Source organism: Chinchilla lanigera, unplaced genomic scaffold, assembly GCF_000276665.1.
Source record: "Chinchilla lanigera isolate Chin_1 unplaced genomic scaffold, ChiLan1.0 scaffold00034, whole genome shotgun sequence".
NCBI classification, from domain to species: domain Eukaryota; kingdom Metazoa; phylum Chordata; class Mammalia; order Rodentia; family Chinchillidae; genus Chinchilla; species Chinchilla lanigera.
Window position 1 is genome coordinate 5,508,817 of NW_004955435.1, and position 21,208 is coordinate 5,530,024.

Here is a 21,208-nt window from a genome sequence, read left to right on the forward strand (position 1 = left end):
TGTATCATTTTTTTTCTCTAGCTGTTTTATGTATTTGTTTCTATTTTGCTTTTTTAAAATGAGAAACAATTTATATGTGTAGACAAGGATAGCTGGGTTAGGTGTATTGCTGACATCTGTAGTTTATTGAAAGGAAAAGTCAATGCTTAAAATATTTTTTCTTGGCGTTTTGCACGCTTGAATCTGGTAATCAGAACGACTCACCTGCAAACAACAATATGCAGTATAAGAACCATTGCCGAACTCCTACCATCTTGTATGGTGAAGCTCTGCATCATTTCCAGTGCTACTTTTTTATTACTTTTTACCGTCTTTGATTGTTTGATCAATCTTACAGCTGGTGGACTGAGCAATTTCACTGAAGATAATAGTACGTGATGTAGCAACCAGCGTTAATTCCTATCATTTTGTTTTGTGGTCATGTATTGTTATTGTTTTTGTGTTGTTTTGATTTTGTCTTCATTGTTGTTTTGTTAGTTTTCTAATTTCTAAAATAATAAAGGAAAAAAAATAAGAAAAGATGATTTTAGTAATTAATGTCATGAGGAAGGAAATTTCTTTTAAAAATTTTTTTTGTTTTTTTTTCCAGTATTGGGAACTGAACTCACGACCTTGCACTTGCCAGGCAGGCGCTGTGCCGCTGAGCTAAATCCCCAGCTCCCTGAGGAAGGGAAATTTAAAGCAATATGGGAAATGAAATCAGGGACTATTTTCCCAATGGGAAACTTTCTCATGAAGAATGGAGCTTATTTTTTGTTTGATTTTCAGCAACTGAGTATACAGAAATTTGTAAAAACATACACCATAAAAAACGAGTCTACTTAATCAACATGGAACACACGGATGGTTAAAGTTTATTTTATTCATCAGATGATGGAATACCAAGAGGCAAAAAAATACTACCAAGATTGGAGAAAGCTGATAATTTACATTATCTATTTTTAGTGAGGTTCCAAGTTTTTTATGACATTAAAACACACACTACAATATAAAAAAAAAAAGCAAAATATACTCAATGGCACGATGACAGCATAATTAGGACATCAACCGTGGTTTTCTTATCCTCACAACTTTGCAATTTTGAGACTGTGTAGGCATAATGTAAACAGATGGGAAGGACAGTCACCTCAGTGAGGAGGAAGAAAATGATGAAGGAAAAGATGGAGGTTTAATAAGGTATTCCTTGCCGCAGTGGCGGAGAAGGTCTAACCCGACACTGAGGGACACAGATACTAATTCACCCAGCAGCGTGGGTACCCTAACAATGAACTGATGAGGAGCCCCAAGGGATTCTTCCGCTGTGACTCAGCTATACTTTCCTTAACTGTGTAATGGACATTTCATCAGGATGCATAGTGCCTTAGATCTTTTTTGAAAAAACCAAAAAAAAAAAAAAAGTTCTGAAGGCAAGGATGTATAACACACGGCTGTACAGTATATCCATGAGATATGCTATGCTTCAATAAAGATGCTTTGATGTGAAGGGTTTTAACTTCTGCTACTTCCTATTTAATCATTCTTTCAGAAGTCATTTTGTATGTTTCTTAAACACATACTTGATGTAAAATATAAAAATATGCATACATTCTCAAGGTCAGATTCAGTAACCAAGCTCGGTTACACCCTTACTCCTTCCTGCATATGGAGTTGCACATAAAAACCGAAGGCTGCATCTTCTTGGTGACCCATGCAGTGTGCGCACACAACTCAAGTACACAACTAGACGTCCCTTATACCCTAAAACCTACCCTCCCAGTTACAACAGGCTTAACTACAAAAATGAAAGCACTGACAGCTGCATCTAAACCATGCTGGGCAGTAAATCTGGTCGGAAGGGCCACAAGAAAAACACTGGCAGCTAAGCACGGATCTCCCTTGTTTTCACATGGGAGGGAGATCATTCTCACCTTACATGGCTTTTCCCTACGCTGCAAGCTTTTGCTAAACAGGCATTTCAGGTTTGAAAATAAAACGATCCCTTTCAGTGAAAAAGCCGAGAGACGCCTCTCTGGAGTTTCTGATCCTGGAAATGGCTTGCTCTAGGTCCTTAAGGCAAAGGCCAGTAATCAAATAAACTGTGGAACCGCTTCAGGTTGTAAACAATAGAACTGCTGACCAAGGACTTAACCCTGGATGAAAACATTCTGCAAAAAGGCCTGTGTGGATAAAACCAGCTTCTTTGTTCTTGAGGTTAATGTGACTTTTATATCCTAGAGGTGTTGCGTATTTTTTCTACCGCGGAGATTTCTGGACTAGATAAAAGTTCATGTTGTTGCGTAAAAACAAAAATACATAGCATGGACAAGCTACTCAAATATCAAGCACTTTTCAGGTTTGCTTCCGTTTTACTTTCACACTTTACTTTTATGGTTGGCATAGGGAAAACCAAATTGGGAAATCATAATGTTGGAGTACTTTAACGGCATGCTGTCATAGATCTTAACAAGCTTATTTATACAATAAGATCGCTGCAGGAAGTGCTCGGCCCGATGCCACATTCCAGAATAGCCGCTGTTGGTTTCTTTTTCTGAATTGACCATGTTTACAGGTTTCACAAAGATCCCTGATGTCTTCCCAATGTGCTTGGCGATGATGAAATTCATGGCAATATCATCACAGTTTTGGGTTTCGTCTATTAAAGCGTGGGTGGCTGAAGGCTGTTTCTGAAAGAGTTCGAGATACCTGCTGCTGAAGAACGAGGCTCCGATCAGCACCATGGAGTACTGGTCACCGTTCCCACACCCTGGTGTCTGCAGTTCAAAGCCTCCGTAACTGTAGATACCTGATGACGTAGAAACGTGCTTTCTAGGGATGAACCCCACGATCTGATCAGGAAATTGCTGAAGAGAGGGAAAAAGAGAAATTAAGTGTGGCATTTCTTTAAGCAGACAGTGAAAAAAGGACATTTATTACAGAAAGAACGAAACTGATCAACTTTTCCTTATTACTCATTTCTACATCTTACTGTCACGTAATTCCAAACAATTTTATAAATCTGTAACCTAAGCTTACAGGTCAAGGTCCATCACAACCCAACTCTCTGAAAGAAAAAAAGCTCTAACCTCACACAGTCTCCTAATTTTAACATCATCTAACCTTGACAAATTCCAGCCACTCAAGTCTGCTGTGAGAGAAGGTGCTTGCATAGATGCTATTTACTGTAGGAGATAAGATGTAGTATTATTCTGAATAACTGTTCTGGTCTCTTTGGCAAATATATAACTATAGTTCTCTCTATATAATTGTACTGTTTTTCTGTATTGATTTAGTATTTCTGAAAGTTACTGTGGACTTTAAACATTATAAATACTTTTATATTTTTGTTCTTTCTAGCTTGGGTATTTATTTCCTTTTTAAAATATGAATATAAATACATAAAAAGTGAATTATATATAATTGGTTCACACAATTTGGTTTGCAAGCAGAAGTGTTTGACAAAATTTTATTTTTGCTTTCAAACTCTGCATCAGGTGACAAACACAACCAGACACCTTTTCCACAGAAACCCAAATGTGGCAATCTTTTCCAAAACTGTAGAACAAATTAAGTTTGTGAACCAAGATATCATTGTATATGCATATATGCATATAAGCGTAAATGAGAGTTGTGTCAAGATCTTTGAAACAAAGAGTAGCAAAATGCTAGTAATATTAATGTGAGAGTGACGAAAATAAAACAAAAGCAGCGAAGGAAAGAAACATACTGACGCATGGGAGAGAGGCAGAGACTTACGGGATGGAAAGCTCAGTTCATTCCTGGAAAGACCGCAAGCTTCCTTCGTGTACTGAACAGACCCTAAACTCGCGGCACACACACACAGCCAATGAGGGTGGGTTAAATCTCACTTCAAATCAGAGGACTCACAGTCCAGGGAAGTATGGTACAAACACGCGAACGAAGACAATGCGAGGGTAAGCTGTAAACGTAGCTGGGTAGTTTCACGGGAGCATGGAGGACAGAGTGACAGCAGTGTTGCTGCACGGAAGTGGGAGGTCACACAATCTGAATGAAAGACATTTCCCACAGGGCTAGTGTAGGAGAAAGGGTAACAATGAAAACGGAAGGAACAGGCACATGCAGAAGAGCAGTGACACCACACATCTTGCTGGCCCGTATCCCTCGAATCGTTACACATGCAGGGCCTTGCTCAGACTCATCGTGACGGGCCAGATTTCCCTGGGTAATAGATTCAAACTGCTCTGGACAATTTCATGAATAAAACCTAGTATCACAGCTATACCTCCTGAACTATGGTTTACTAGGATTGTTCCAATTAGCCATAGTCCTTATATTCTGTCTTCCATCATCTTTACTTTTTGAGTAAACAATTTTTTTAACCGTTCATAGAAATCTCACAGCTGAAGTATATTATATTAGAACTTTCTGCCTGAGAAGCTTTAATTTACAGGGCTAGAAAAACTGCTGTGGACACTTACCATAAATACCTCATGTTGTTATATCCCAAGCTGTTAATGAAGGGTAGTTGTTACAGTGCAAATTAGATAGTTTATTGGGTAGCACTGCGTCTAATCATTTTACAGGGCTTCAGACTATTTGTATGCAATGCTGGATTCAGCCGATTGTGTTACAATTATGAAAGTCAGATATTATTAATCCATACCCAGTAGGAAAACTAGTGAGCAATAAAGTCCTGTTTATCCAAGCTAGGATTCAGGGAAAAACAAAAGAGAAACCTGCCCCACCACAATGGTACACGCAGAACCACTGCTGCAGAATTTGTAAACAACAGTCTTAGAACCAGGATTAAATTTTGGTTTCTTTCACAAAAAGTTATATACAGTAGTAATATAAAGACACGTATCTCCTCTGAGACACCTGTCTGTGGTCTGTGTAGAAAGCTACCCTGCACTCTAGTTTTTGGTTTATCAGATCACGTCTTCATTGTTCTCTAGAAGGGAAGTCCAGTTCTCCTTTCCAGTTGTTGTGGTTTGTGTCTGGGTGTCCCCCCAAAGCCTCATTTGTTCGTGGGGGCCAGGCTTTTTGGAAGCATCTGAATCTGGAATTTGTGACTGGTTCACTGTGTAGGGCTGGGATTGGCAGTGTGAGCGCTACACCTACTCTAGGGCAGGTAGCCTGCATACAGTGTAAAGGAGGGAAAAGAGGCTTGCTCCCCTCTTTTGCTCTTGCTGCTTTTGGGTGTCTCCCACTGCCATGAGCTGTTGCCCCGCTGCCACGTCACCCTGGTTTGGAGCCAGCTGATTATGGACTGAAACCTCTACAAACTGTGAGCTAAATAAATCTTTCCTTGCTTAACTTTGGGTGTTGGGTATTGTGTCTTAGTAACAAGAAAAAAGTAACTGATACACCAATATACTATTAATTAAATATAGATAAAATATTATAAGTTTAAGGTTGGTTTAATTAAGCTCAGGAAAACTTGATTAGTCTATACCAACTTCAACTATCTTTTAGACAAATAACTAAGTAGCATGTTTTGAGTACCTCCTAGGTTAAACCACGTTGGCCTGAATAAACACTGGATAAAACTCCACACAAGAGGTTTCATAAAGGACATAGCAACATTACCTGCCAAACTGAGAAAGCAAAAACAAGGTCCTGGGCACTGATCAGTGTGTCATCATCTACCATTAACACCGCTGAAAGGAAATGAAAAAAAAATTTATATTGAACAGTTTGCAAAGGAAAATAAAAGTAGTTAAGGTACACTTGTGTCTATGGAGATTGTAAATAAAGTTCGTGGTCCAATTAGTAAATAAGAAATGTACTGGAAAAATTTGTCTAGTAGAAAAAATCTTTTTTTTTGGTTTTTCTCCGGTACTGGGAACCGAACTCACGACCTTGCGCTTGCCAGGCAGGTGCTTTTGCCGCTGAGCTAAATCCCCAGCCCCAGAAAAAATCTTTTTGAATTATAATTGGTTTTACAACTACCCAAGGTGGACATAATCATGTAATGATCATCCACCATTCTAGAAACAAATGAATCTCTAAGTCAAGTCAAGTTTCTTTCAAGCAAATTACAACCTCAAGAAACTGACAAATAGTGACAAAAAACAATTAAGCTAAATAATACCTTAGTATTTCCTGTTATGCAATGTTTGTACTATAGCACGTCTTTCTTTTTGCAATATCTTTATTATTATAAAATATGTCATTTTCTCTCCAGTAAGCTGTATTATAAGAGCTTAGAAACTGCTCCTTTAAGCTTTTCAAATCATGTTCTTATGATTAATTTCTTACTTCTCCAGCGAAGACAAGTAAAAGTCAAAAGTCCACATACCATTCCAGTTCTGATGGACCACAGCCCTTATAGTCTCAGAACCCAGGTTCAACTCACCATTGGTTTCCACTTCAGGGAAGACCTGGAGACGATTTCTCATTCTGTTTGCTGTTTGGTGTTTGAAGATCACAGGGACAGGGTGAGGCCCCAGAGAATCCCATAACTCATCTGGCCCCTTTTCCCCAACGTTGTTCCATACTACAATCACTTTGTGCAGATGTGGTACTGCCTGATAATGATTTAAAAGTCTCAGTAAGAGATCTGTTCTATTGTATGTCTGCATGATAAGAGTAAAAGAATCCAGAGCAGATGTGCCCTGGGATTTTGTTTCCCTACGCAAAGTAAGCATCTTGTCTTCTTTGATATTGGGAAGTAAATTGGTCAAGGCCCCAGCTACCAGGAGCAACATGAGGATGACCACCAAAGAGAAACGAAGCACCCGGATCCCCATGACTCTCCCGGGAAGTTTGCAGATGTGGCAACACCTGGAACAGAAATGAGTACAAAATACAGAATATTAACATTCTTGCCAATCGCTGCATTTTTATGTTTTTTCAGTGGAAAGAAATCAATCTTAGTTTAGGTGATTCAAATTTACTTCTCCCTTGCTCATCAAAAGATGATCTGGCCTAAGAGATAAAAACTATAGCCCAATATTCCTTTCCTTTGGCCCTGCTCGTGCAGTCACAGACAAGAGATCTTATACAGACCACGGAAGAATTAAGTTCTCTCAAGTTTGACCTTATCTTACCACTGATAATCTGCATCTGCGATTATGTCTAAAATGGGACCTATTTCCCATAGTAATATATTAATTTTAAATTTATATGCTGGTAGCAAACTTTCCCCCCATATAACATCATATACAGAGCCAGAACACATGAAGCAGGTAACAATGATAACAGCAGCGGCAAATAATTCTGGTGGATTTATGACTCCTCAGGCCTTGCACTGTGTTTCACAGATCATATTACGCATTTACTCATTTACAGAATTAAACAGATAGCATTTGTGCAGGCACTGTTCTAGGTTTTACTCACACAGCAACTGAGTAAAATATAAAGCGTCTGCTGCTAGTATCTGAGGAGACAGGGAGAGACAAATAAATTCAAATGATTATGTAGGACAGTGGTCATGAAGAGACTATGATTATGAGGAAAATAAATCAGAATGATGTGATAAGCAAGGGCCAGCCTATGAAGGGCTTTGACAACCTCAATAAGCATACAGATTTTATTCTACATGACAGGGAAAGCCATTCAAGGGCTGATTAGGAGAATATTGAGATTTGATTTATCTTCTATTATTATTATTCTCATTTAATACATACAGAGGATAATTGCATACAGAGGATGAGTAATTTTCCCAAGATTACTAATCAATTTAAGTAATGGAGCTAGAATTTTTATCCGGAAAATCTGGCCCCAGAGCCCAGGCTGCTCATCACTGTGGACTGTAGCGTGCTACCTGGGTCCAAATCCAGGTTGGAACTGCGGTCAGGCTCTCGAGCTTCCGAAGCTCCCTATTTGCAGTACAAATCACACAGTCACGCGCCCGGCGACTCATTCCTTTACTCCCAATACCCACGGGTCCCCCACACGGCCATAAAACAGCAATGAAAGAATAACTGATATGCATGGCTTGGGTATTCATCCGTTAAAATATTTTTTTTCTAATCAAACTTCTCAGTTTTGTATGTGAGAAAAGGTCAAATCTTTTCTTTTTTTGGTATCAGGAGTCAAGCTCACGACCTCGCACTTGCTGGGCAGGTGCTGTGCCGCTGAGCTAAATGCCCAGCCCAAAAGGTTAAATCTTAAGACAGTTTTACAGCGACCTAGAACTGATTACTGGTTTCTACACAATTGCACTTCTACGCTTACCGACTCCTACTAGTGCCTTTGTCCTTCAATTATTTGTTTTTAATTCCTTTGTTATTTCTGCTTCTGCCTCCAGATTTCTTACTCCTCTGCAAGTCTCCAGAACCCTTACAGACGTGTCCTTATTTTTCATTCTGGTAACTGCCGCATCCTGTCCATTTTAGCTACACATGGATTCAGTCTGCTATGACTGCAGCCACCTGAAGCTGTAACTCCGTGCTTTCACCAGGGTAAGATTAGTAGTTTTTCCCTGCAGCTTCCCAGCCTATTACAAATGACAAGAACCTCACAGTGGTATCTGGAGCCACACAACCAGGCACACGCGGGCAGAAGAGCTGCTTCACAGTGGCAGGGAACAGTCACTGTCCCAAGCGCAATTAGTTTGCAACGGTCCAGGTTTGAAAAGCAACGTTACCTTGATGGTGAGCTTTCTACGGAGTTTCAAAGCTATTCTCTCCCAGACTTTCTCTGCAGTTTATTTAAAACAGCAATTCTGTTTCCTGGCCTGTCACGGCTACACTCTAAGATATGAATAAAAAAAATTATTTCTCAAGTAACCTCGGCTTTACTATGATTATCTCTCAAGGATAGTAATTTAAGGCTTTAGAGTACCACATTTTCATTTTAGGCACCCTCTTACTAAGACAATGTGTTCTGTTAATACAGTCCACCAAACACATAACAAATGAATTAATCATCTTGATTCAAAGACCTGAAAATCCTTTCAATCAATGATACGCTGAAAAGCATCTCCTAAACATATTTTCAGTTCTGCATAAAAATGGCCAGTTATAAGCTCAGAGTAAAGAGCATTCTGACAACCGTATTAAAGTACACTGGAGTAGGGGCTGGGGATTTAGCTCAGCGGCAAAGCGCCTGCCTGGCAAGCACAAGGTCATGAGTTCAGTTCCCGGTACTGGAGAAAAACCAAAAAAACCAAAAAAAAAAAAAAAAAAAAACCCAAAATAAAGTATACTGGAGCAAGATTCCTGTATTCAGGTGAGTAGGAACAGAGTACTGTAAAACGTGTATGGAAGGGTTTCCAGGATCTAAAGTGGACTGTAACTTACTATGTGTCAGTATAGTCTACATTAATTACTATAACTTACTGTAAACACACGTCAAAGACTCGTGAGTGACTGCTTCAATTTTATCTATACGTTGAAGTAGTGTATTCCCTGGACCCATTACAGAAACATTCTCTTTCAGATAGCTTCTAATCCCCTACTTTACCTCTATCAGAAAGGTTTCTAGAAATATGAATAATTTATGTCTTTAGAAACATACTCTAAATATTTCATTTGGTATTTATTAAACACAGCAGTCCAATAAAATTATGCAAACTTTCTGGCTTGCATGGAAAAGTGAGAGCAAGGACATCAGAGACTGAAGTGCAAGTGAAGATACACTGTACTTTAAGAAGAGTGAGGTCCAGACTCTTCTGCAATTCCATCAGAAATAACATTAGTACAGTTGGGAGAGTAATAATGACTACAGATATATGGATTTCACAGTTTACAGCTTTCATCTTTGCTTTTCTAGAGAATGAATCTATTATCTAATTCATAGCTTTGAGCTGTAAATGAAAGATACAGGAACACATTGGGATGACATATCTTACTTGTAAAGAACCAAGAAGAAATTTAGGCGTCTCCCAGTTCTCTTGCTCTCATTCCTAAATTTTCTTTTGAAAATTCTTTTCTTTCATTCCAAAGAGGAGCTGATGGCTTTTAGTTCGTTGTTTCCACCCATCTTTCATCCCCATAACTATAGAAGATGAAATGTAACTTTGATAAACATTGTAAGTACCAGCAAAACAAATTAAGAATCCTTCCTCTTTTTTTATTACATGGTACCTCAGTCCACAAAATTAATTTGTTCCAGAATGCTGGAAAAGATGGCCATATTTGTGTTTGTGTAGGAAAGATGGCCTTGGTTGTGTAACTCACCTAATACAGAGTTCATAAACAAAAACAAAATTCTGCGAAACCTTTCTGTTTGCGAACCAAATTGTTCACAAACAAAATTGTTCATGAACCAAAGTACCACTGTACTTAAAAAATCGTATTTCTTAACGATATATATTTTTTGCACCTATGTTAACTTACTAGTTCTTCACAGGTAGAGAGTACACCCTTTTAGTTATACATTATTATTTCAGCATCTTCCACATCAAAGGCTTTCAACTAGGGACAGCTATGTTTTCCAGCGAGCACAGTAAAGCATAGAGATATTTCTGACTACTAGAACTCAAAGGGAAACACTATTAGTATCTAGTAGGCAGATGTCCAGGACGCTGCTGAACACCTACAATACTTGGGACAGCCACCCAAAGCAAACAGTTACCTGGCCTAACATATCAATAATGGCAAGGTTGAGAAACCCTGCTCCGCAAATTAGCTGCCTAAGGCACACCTGAGTCTGACAGGCGGTAGCCTCTGAAAACGTGACTACCATTTGTTATATTCGAGCAGTAAGGGATAAAGCTGTGTCTCAAACTGCCTCAATATTTACGCATCTCACTACATGTGTTTACTATCAACTGGCAGAACTGGAAGAGACCTCAGAGCATTCGCAAACCAAATTCCTTGCTTCCCAGATGAACTCAGGGTCCACGGATAAAGAACTGCCTAAGGTGGTCCAGCTGCATTAGGCTCATCAGCAGCAGGGCCAGGACCAGAGCTTCCCGACAGCTCCGTCCATGACTCTTTTCACACGTTGCAGTAAATTCTGCAAGGATGTGTCAAAAAAGAAATACGTAACATTGTCACTACGGTACCTGCAAGATAACATAAAAATTAATACTTGGTATTTTGGAATTTTTTACAGCTTTAATAAGATTTCACTTATCCTAAAATTCACCCATAGAGTTTAGCGGTTTTTAATATACTCAATTTTAAAACATTTCTAACACCTCTAAAATATTCTGACCCATTAGCAGTCACTTCCTTTTCTATTGTCGTCAACCACCAACCTCTACTCCAGCCCCAGAAAGTCATGAATTTACTTTCTGTCTCAATGGCTTTGCCTGGTCAGCACATTTCCTAGGAAGAGAATCACAGAATATACAGCCATCATATCTGGGTTTCACATTAGCAAAAGTTTTGCAAGCTTCATATATATTGTAGTATAGATGGGTACCTCATTTTTTTTTTTTTTTTTGCCATTTCATTGTATACATGTATCATATTTTGTCTCTTTGGTTGCTGGACATTTGGGTTGTTTCTACATTTTGGCTGTTATGAATACTATTGTGATGGATTCATGCACAAATGTTTATGTGAATATACATTATCATTTCTCTTAAGTGTCTAGGTGTGGAACTGCTGGGTCCTTATGTATTTAACACCTGAGAGTTGAAGAACGCTCTTTTTTGGAAGAGCATTATTTGAAATTGTAGGAAATTTTCTTAAATGTGGTATTATGACTTGTATCTGGATCTCCCCCTAAGGTCTCATTTGGTCATAGGTGGGGCTTTTCAGAGGTGGCTGGATCTGGAGTATGAGACTCTGGGATCAAGGACGCGATGCTGAGATTGATTTACTGTGTGATGCTAGGACTAAGGCTGCCCCACTGTGGGTATGAGTGCCACCTGCCCTAAGGATGGGTAGCCTGGGTATGGCATAAGGGACGAAAAGAGGGTCACTGCTGGTTGCTTGTTGCTTCTTTGCCACCTTCTGCCTGCCAAGAACTATTTCTTTTCTCTGATGCCCCTCTACCATGCCAGCCTGCCTCGGAGCCAGCTGACTATGAACCGAAACCTCTTAGAAGCTGTGAACCAAATACAACTTTCCAAAAGGGTATTTTTTCTCAGCAACAAGAAAAGTAACTAAGATATGTGGATATAAGATAGAGTGAGAAAAGAAACATTACACAGTGAATCAACAGTTATACATTTCCTTCTGTGTGGTCTTTAAATGACCAGGTAATTTGAATTTTCAGAGACCTGCTCTTTAGTTTTATTACTACATTATCAAAGTTCCCTAGAAGTTACACCATCGAAGAATTCTTTTCTCAGGGATAGTCTCTTCAGACTAAAAGAGAAAGAATTCTCCAGAAAAAGCTGTAAACAAATATGCCAGAACACAGCATGAATAAAAAGGAGTTGAATCGTCTGGCTCGTAAGGTAGGAAAACAACGAACAGCTTGGCACCAAACAACGATTAGTCATCATTTTCCTTCTGATGCCAGAGACCGCAGAAGAATGTTAACTATTCTGCCATCTCACTGAGATTCGTGATACTGTGGGGATTGCTTCTTCTCTGTCTCATCCTTTAAGATATGGACTTGCCTAAAACGAGGATTATATATAATGCAGATACTCAGAAAAAGGCCTTCAACTGCCAAGAGACAGAATCATTCCAAGATGGAATGCAATGGTCAATTCAGAACCTGCACTTTTCTTCTATGAACACGCAAGAGGACAGCTGGAAGAAACAGCTGTACAACCGACGAGCAGGTTCTGACCAGGCTTACTGCATGCAGACGACATATTCTTCAAATGAAGGGGAAGGGGCACAGGGCGCCAAACTCAAAAAGGACTCTGTGCTTGCTGGTAGCTGTCTATGGCCAGCTGATCTGTCTCCATGTACTGGCATGTGCACTTACCTTCCAGCAATTCTCTGTCTGACAAATCCCTCCCCTCAGGAATCTCTCAAGTATCACCTACCCTGTAAGAGATTCCCTCACCTCTCCATCTCCAGCGCTCCTGTGAACTCTGAACACAGCTCTACTGTTCCAGACCTCGTTTCCATGTACTGCAACTGTACCTCTCTTTCCAGGCTGCACGCACACTGAGTTGTTCCTGTCAGTCTTTATAATTCAGAATAGGGTCTGGCCGATTTTTAAGGTTTTTGGTAGCTGAACAGAGCAAAGGGATCTATGTTTAAATTACCTTAACCTTTACAATGGATACTTAACCTTTTATTCCTGCACGAATTTCATTCCTACATGTTTGCAGTACGCAGTGCTTCCATTCCTTGTGAGGTGATGGTGCACGCACACAACACATCTTAATTCCTGTTTTCATCTCTTTCCCTCCCCGCCCTCCATCTCTCGATCTCTCTCCCTACTTTCTATGTATTTTCTTTAGGTCTTTACTTATATTTTGGGTTTCTCATATAAGAGAAACCAGGTGATACTTAAGTCTGTATATTTGATTTACTTCATTTAACACTATGGTCTCCAGGTAAATTCGTTTTCCTGCAACTGACTCAAGTTTGTCTTTATGGCCTAGTTGTCTCCACAGTGTAAATGCCACATTTTAAAAATTAGTTCATCTGTTGTGGGCATCTCAGCTGTTTTCAGAATTTAGCTATTATTATGCTGCGATCAGCATGAATATATATGTATCGCTGTAACATGATGTCTTTTGGGAAGATATATATCTAGCTGGAATAGCTAGGTTTAATTCGTTTTTAAATTTTTGGTCTTTTTTTTTTTCTTTTTCTTTTTTTGTACCAGGAACTAAACCCAAGGGCTCTTGCTAGCAAGGTGCTACCGTGCTGAGCTATATCCCTGGCCCTCTACTAGTTTCAGGAATCGCCATTCTGATTTCCACAATAGTTGTACTAGTTTACATTTGCACCAACAACGTAGAAGGGTTCCTTTTTCCCTGTAGCTTCTCTACCATGTATTAGAATCTGCTTTCTTCACGACGGCCATTCTTTTGGGGGTAAGACGGAATCTCAATGTTGTTTTAATTTGTACTTCTCTAATTCCAAAAATGCTGAGCATTTCTTCATGCATTTACCAGCCACTGGTACTTCTGTGAAGTGTCTATGCATTTCACCTACACATTTTTGATTGTCTCATTTTTCTTGGGGGGGGTCCTAATTTTTTGGAGGTCTCTTTATACAGTCTAGATTATTAGTCATCTGAGGAATACCTGGCAAATTTTTTTCTCCTTTCTGTAGGTTGTCTTTCACGGCAGGTTGTTTCTCTCACTGTGCAGAAGCTTTGATTTGGTTTGACCCCATCTGTTGATTCCTGATACTGTTTCCTATGCAACTGGGGCTCTGTTCATAAAGTCCCTGACTATGTCTGTGATAAAGAGTTTTCCCTATTTTCATCTTCCAGCAAGTTAAGTGCTTCTGTCTTCACATTAGTTCTTTGATCCATTTTGATTTCAGTTTAGTACATGATGAGAACTATGGGTCTAGTGTCAATCTTCTGCATATGGATAGCCAGTTTTCCAAACACCATTTATTAAGGAGGCTATCTTTCCCCCAGTGTATACTAAACACTTTAACAGAATAAGCACAAGTTAAATGCAAATTAAGGCTTAATTATGACTACACGAAACCCTCAAAATCTTTCTCTACATAAAAGACCTGTGACTAAGAGAGCCAGTCATAAAATGGGACCTCAAACCTGTATCACCGGAATCACTTTTCTACTTTCAGATCTGTGGCCAACCTATTTGAGAGGTAAAAGATGTCTCAGATCTCTGGCTTTTATATCTTTCCAAATATATTTTTCATTGAAATAGCTTTGAACATTCTTGTTTCAACAGAAGTTGGTGAATGAAACAACTTGCTGGGGGGAGGGGAATATCACCCTTCGTTAAGACAATATTATCCTTGTGAAGGCTTAGGAAATAATAACCTGAAACTTTATTACATAATCAGGCAGGCATATAAGTTTTAAGTAGAAAAAACGTCTTGGTTGACCAGTGAAAATTTGGTTTGGGTCCTAAAAGCGACAAAACTACAGACCAGTGGTGGCCAACGTGGGGCCTGCATGCCGCAGCCAGTTGTTTGTTATCACTGAAAGCGCTAAGAGGTTCGCCCTTTCTGCTATAGACTTTAGGATAACTGGCAGAAAAAGAAAAGTAACTACAATAGCAACAATTCCCTATCGCTGTTAAAGTAACTCTTTCCCATTAATATGTATGTTTTCAAGTAGAGGGGACTGAACCCAGGGCCTTTACACTGACCCATAGCCCCAACTGTTTTTATTCTTTAATTTGAGACAGGGCCAACCTATTTTTATTCTTTGAGAGACAGCCTCACTAGATTTCCTCCAAGTGCTGAGATTGTAGGAATGTCCCACCACACCTAGCTTCCATCAAATTTTAAGCAGCATAATCTAGAATTTACTTAATTATAAAATACTGAATGCCAGAAATAGTACATAAAAGGTTATTTTTCTCCACAAATATTTTCCAGGTGCTACAGAGTAGTCTGGGAAAAGTTTTAGACTTAAAGATTTATCCATATCCAGGAAATTTGTTCTTTTCACTGTTATTTTATTTTCTACCAATTCTATCCTCACCTTCCTAAATGATTTTCTCCTACTATTTTATTCCTAAGGAGTCCATCTACTATTACAAGACTCTTCTAAATATACCAAAATAATGTAAATTGTTTTTTGTTAATAATACATATAGAAAAAAAGGCATGCATGGGAATAAACTTGTAACAATAATAAAGGGTCCATCTAGAAAACTTGCTGTGTTTGTGATCTATTAATTATATAGTATGTGACTGGGTCATCAATCTCAATCAATTATACTGTGAACTATTTGGGATAATGTGATCCATCTTTTCTATTTACTGAATAAGTGGAGATACAGATATAGATATATGGTAATCAGTTATTTTATACATAATTAAACTCTATCATTTAGAAGGCCTCGTCTTGCCTTTACTGTTTTTGAAATTTCAGCTCTTGAACAACACTGCTAAAGCATATTGAGAAATAGCTGTATTTGCTACAGCGTCATATTTGAATAGATAACTGCTGCTGCAGCAAGTCATTTCTCAATGCAAGCTGTGGAAGAGCATTTCTGACTGATTGCAGTACATATCAAGTCCCCCTGCCAGCAGCCAGGTTGAGCGAGACACTTTTTCATGGATAAATCTGGTTAGAAGGAACAAGGGCAGCATTTAAAGCGGGGACATCAGTCACTATGTATCTGTGTCTCTGTATCTTTTCCTGGTCCCACCCCCCTTACCCACAGCAAAGGCTGCTCATCAATCTTGGCATTTTCTACTTTTCCTCTTTGTTTTCTTACACAAAGCATTATATTCTCCACACTACTACCAATTTATTCAAGCCTATTTTACTGGCTTATGGGGGAAATAATACATAAAGATTCCAAGTAAAGTATTTTTTTAAGCTTCACCTGTCCCTTTCAATCCAGCAGTCTGTCACTGATAATGAGGTCCTCTCTACTTTCTAAGCACGCCAAGTATGAATTATGAGATGCAAGTTCTTTCCAGCTTTGCACCCTTTTCTTCTGGAATTGCCAATTAATTGTGGCTACTGACAATGGCGCTATCTGGGGATGCTCAACACAAAGGACATATACTATGGCAGGAATAAGAGTGACCTGATTCCTAAAAGGACATTGATGACTTGTAAGAGTCCAAGATGCAATGCATCCTAAGAAAAAAGTGAGAAATAGAAAAGCATGTTTCATTTAGCACTGTACAGTGCAAAGCAAAATTAATTCTAGAAATGGGTCAAAAAGAAACCAAGTAATCTACAAATTCATTACTTTTACTATTCTAAGATACTGGAACTTTGCATTGAACTACTGTGCTAGAGGAAAATGAGGGGGGTGCTAGGCACCAGATTCTTAGAACGATCTATAGAACCTTCTCCCTTTTACCCAATGCTGGTTTTCAACACCTTCCAAAACACTTACCTGAGAGAAACAGATACCATGTATACGAATTCTGGCTTATAAATAATTTTAGGTAGCAAATCAAAGATGGCAACAATCCCAATTCACGTGCACTTTCTCGCTCTTTCAGGGGACGGTCAAAACGTGCTTGGTGGTCCAGCCAACGAATACTTTTTGGTGCCGACCACATGCCCTGCGCTGTAAGGTACAGCAAGCAGGCAGACACAGCACCTGTCCTGAGGACCGCAGCGACAGTCACGAACACAGTCAGAGCTCTCCTTCCCTCACACTACACAGTACGTACCTCTCCTCAGTAACGTTTCGAGTCTTCACAAAGAAAATTATATCCACTGCACTCTGTAGACAGGGAAGCCAAGGCTGAGAACACTAAATGAACTCCCTGAGCCACAGGAAGAACAGCGGATCAGAACCAAACGCCTGACTTACTTGAGCCACTTTGTATTACCTTTGTCCTTTGCCTGAGTTCTATTCTGAGCTTTATTTTAGTCTTTAAGAATATTTTGAATTCTTAGGTATTGGAGTTAGAAGTATAGCTTAGAAGTACAGTTCATCCTTTGCATGTGTGAAGCCAAAAAACAAAAATATACACAAAAATAGTACAGGTACTGATTTCCTTCTATAATTGATAGGGCGAGAGCAACTCCATTTTTTCTGGTTTTAACTTCACAGTAACAGAAGTCACGGGAAGTAAGCTAAAGGTTAAACTGCAATGATCACTTGGAATTTGGCTGTCCTACCTTCTGAGAAAGGTAACCTTTTCGATAATCATGTGACGTTCTTGCAAGATTCCCCCAAATGAAGTAATGGTTACTATGGAAACCTAAAATGTACTTAAACCAAAGGTGAGACCCGGAGTGGCGCGGACATCTTCTCCGGCTCCTGGTTACAGACTGTCAGTCAGCTAGTAAAGCTTTGTTCGTTCCTGCCTTTTTGGTTTTCTTGTGAGTGTCTTCCTTATTGAACTTGCTTGCTGTATCATAATCAGACTAGTATTTCAATGGATCCGCACTGGAAAAGGTGTTACACTGCTTTCCAAGCCCTGGATCAAGTAAGCACTTTTATTTTCAAGAACAAAAGCACATCTTTGTTTTTCATTTGTTTTTTGAGACAGGGTCTTGCTATGTAGCCCAGGCTGGCCTGGAACTTGTGATGATCCTTCTGCCTCAGCCTTCCAAGTGCTGGGATTACACCCAGGCATGTGTCACCATGCCCAGCCAAAAACATTTCTATACAAATACTTCTTCTCAGATCTAAAATACTGCTATTTCACCCATCTACTTAGGAGCATTATTTGCAATAGCCCAAAAGCAGAAGCAATCCGAATGTTCATTGATAAATGGATAATCCATTCAGAAAATGTGGTATATATTACTTAACTTTAAAAAGGAAAAGAACTCCGATACCTGCCATAATATACATGAAACTTGAGGACACTATGGTAGATGAAAGAAGCTCAAAAAGAAAAAGAGGACAAGTAATATATGATTCCACTAATATGAGGTACTACAGACAAGTCAAACTACAGTCAGTCAAATTCACAGAAACAATAAGTAGAATATAGCTCAGTGGCACAGCGCCATCCTGGCAAGCATGAGGTTGTAAATTCAATTCCCAGTACCAAAAAAATAAATAAATAAAATAAAATTTAAGGGCCGGGCGTGGTGGCGCACATCTGTAATCCCAGCACTTGGGAGGCTGAGGCAGGAGGATCGTTGAGAGTTGAGAGTTCGAGACCAGGCTGGCCTACAAAGTTGCGAGTTTGAGACCAGCCTGGGCTACAAAGTGAGCTCAAGGCCAGCCTGAACTGCATAGGGAGACCCTGTCTCAAAAAGATAAAAAAAAAAAAGAAACAAGTAGGCTTGTTGCCAATGGCAGGAGCTAAAAGGAAATAAATAGTTGTTTAGTGGGTATGAGACTTCAGTTTTACAAGATGAAAAAGCTCTGGAGATTAGTTATACAACAGTGTAAAAATACCTGTTACTATTGAACTGTGCATTTAAAACAGTTAAGACGATAAATTTTATATGTATTCTGTCACTTTTTAAAGCCAAAAAATTCTGCTACTTACCTCATTATGCGATTATTATTATTTTTTCAAATAACTTTCCTTAGGACTCAGTGATTGACAGAACAGGTCCTCCTGGCACTGTGAAGGGAAATCAGAAAGTTTTCTGTGACATTTTGTTAAGTCAGCAGGAAATTTTAAAATATGATGAATTTTATGCCATTGTCCATAGTCTTTGAATTATTCTTAAATCAGAATTTGCTACTATGTGTTCTAAGAATCACATTTAAACAATAGGTGTATAATGACTTCCTGATTGGTAATAACCCAGCTACACGTTTTGTTTTTATCTTTCTCTTGAGAGTCAAGAAGCAGCATAAACTGATGCCATCCCAGGTATGTAACGCTACACATTTGAAACCAGAGTACATACGCTGTACAGTGAACCCTCTGAACACAGGCGTATTCTGCATCTGTATTCACTCTCTAGATTTATACGCATCTGCACTCTTATCCACTACAGATGTTTTTCACCAGGTATTCACAGGACATTCACTGTGAAGCATATAACAAACCACTGGGTCTAAAGCAGGACTGCAGAGAAGCGCCAGGGAAGGTTACAGAGGGTCCTTCCCATTCCTGCCCACTGCTGTTGGAGCTTGTGGAACCTCTGCTGGAGATGAGCTTCTGCCCCTTCAATCTCTCTGTTTTCATTACTGTCTTCAATCACGTCTGGGAAGTGGGTTTTTAAAAAATTTTCCCTACAGAATATGCGTATTTAATCTAGTGTGATTAACTGATGATGTACGTACTTAAAAGTACACAATCGAAGTACGTTTACAACTTTAAAATACTTGCCGTTGTATTTATTTCATAGTCTTATACATCCATGTCTACCTGAGGCTATAGCGTGTGTAGCACCTAAGAATTAGGTCAGGAAACTTTCCAGATGCTGCATCTGATTAGGGACCTGCAAGAGGCTGACCACCTAAACAGAGCCGAGGAATCACTCGTAACTTTCCTAAGTCATATTCTTTCACAAGGGCAAAGGAATGGTTTAGTACATATGCGAAGACGCACTGTAAGGCAGATGACCTTACCGCCCCAGGAGCATCTCTCCTGAATCTGTTTCTACCTCCCTCGCTTTCTATCAGCTTCTCTTCATAAAATCCTTCCAGGGGAAGAACTGTGTCCATAACCAACCAATCCCTTGTTCCTGTTACAGCAACCGTATCAGTACTATTAGGCGGATGAGGAGGATTAAATCAAACACAACTACGAAAAAATCCTGGCTTTGTACTCCCAGTGTCGGCAGAGCCCGGCACAGGGCAGGTACTCACTAAAGGATCCTTGAACGAATGAATCAAACCTTCACCTAAAAACACATACGTTAATACAGACAATATGAGACAATTATTAAAGATAACAAAAGCAACGGGGCACAGAGGACGACTTTCTATGCACCGAACTTCTCCTGATTTAAACAATGCCTCTCTGCACTTCATATTGAAAACAAAAATGCCCTTCCTACTGCATATGGACATTACGCTGTTCCAGTCCGAAAACTGCAATGTGGCACTGTCACTTTCCCAAAGGAGAAGCTCCTTACCAGAGTACCTACCTGCTATCTTTGGGGATGGGAAGTGGGAAAATTTTTGAGTCTCTGGAAAGCGATATAACGGAAACGAAACGTCAATTTCCCTAACATATTTCAGGACTATTTGAAAAAGGGTAACAAGTTCCTCAGTAAATCAGCCGAGGAATTTCAGGTTTGTGGAAGGACAAGATAAAACACAATTCATTTTCAGGGGCAGAATACAAAAACACTGGTTCAAACCGCAGCTGACACTGTGAGGTAAGAATGCTGGTAACCAGTTACTGAGAGGCGACCATTTCTCTGCATTTCCCCTCCCAGTTACCCCATCCCGAAAATAAAGCAGTTTTGCAGAAAAGCCCAGTTGCGGCGGAAATACTTATCATTAATCTACCCAGTTTGAACCCAGCTAAGCTTTCTCTAGCAGTGCAGCAGAGTGAAGCTCAAAGTCAATCGCAAGCACAAAAGCTTCCCTAAAACAGTAAAAGCTATCATTTACAAGTATTTGTTTAAATTAAAATGATAAAATAGTGCTTAAGAAAAGGTAAAGACGGAAATACTCTCCCCAGAACTTAGAGGATTCTAGCAGATTTGACAGAGCAGTGTAAAAACATGAATATTTTTAAAACTGCAGAATAACTACACTGCATTTTCAAAATCAAATTACTGCTCCACGCAGAGCTCCAAGACCGAGAGCAAGGCACGCTTACACCCTCACTGGAGAAGCAGCCGGGGCAGCGCCGAGCGCTCGGCGGCGTCCTCACCCGGAGCGCGGAGCCGCGGCGGCGCGCTCACCGGGCGGAAGGGACGCGTGGCGGCT

General features: G+C 39.6%; 1 protein-coding gene across 1 annotated transcript; it reads right to left on the reverse strand.

Annotated features, from left to right (window-relative positions):
• Positions 1–831: 831 nt before the first annotated feature.
• On the reverse strand, positions 832–18,935 carry Extl2 (exostosin-like glycosyltransferase 2; the record flags this gene model as incomplete). Its single annotated transcript, XM_005388800.2, is given in 4 exon segments — positions 832–2,840; positions 5,548–5,618; positions 6,317–6,744; positions 18,858–18,935. Coding segments are annotated over 4 exon segments (993 nt in total). The 3' UTR covers positions 832–2,351.
• Positions 18,936–21,208: the final 2,273 nt, after the last annotated feature.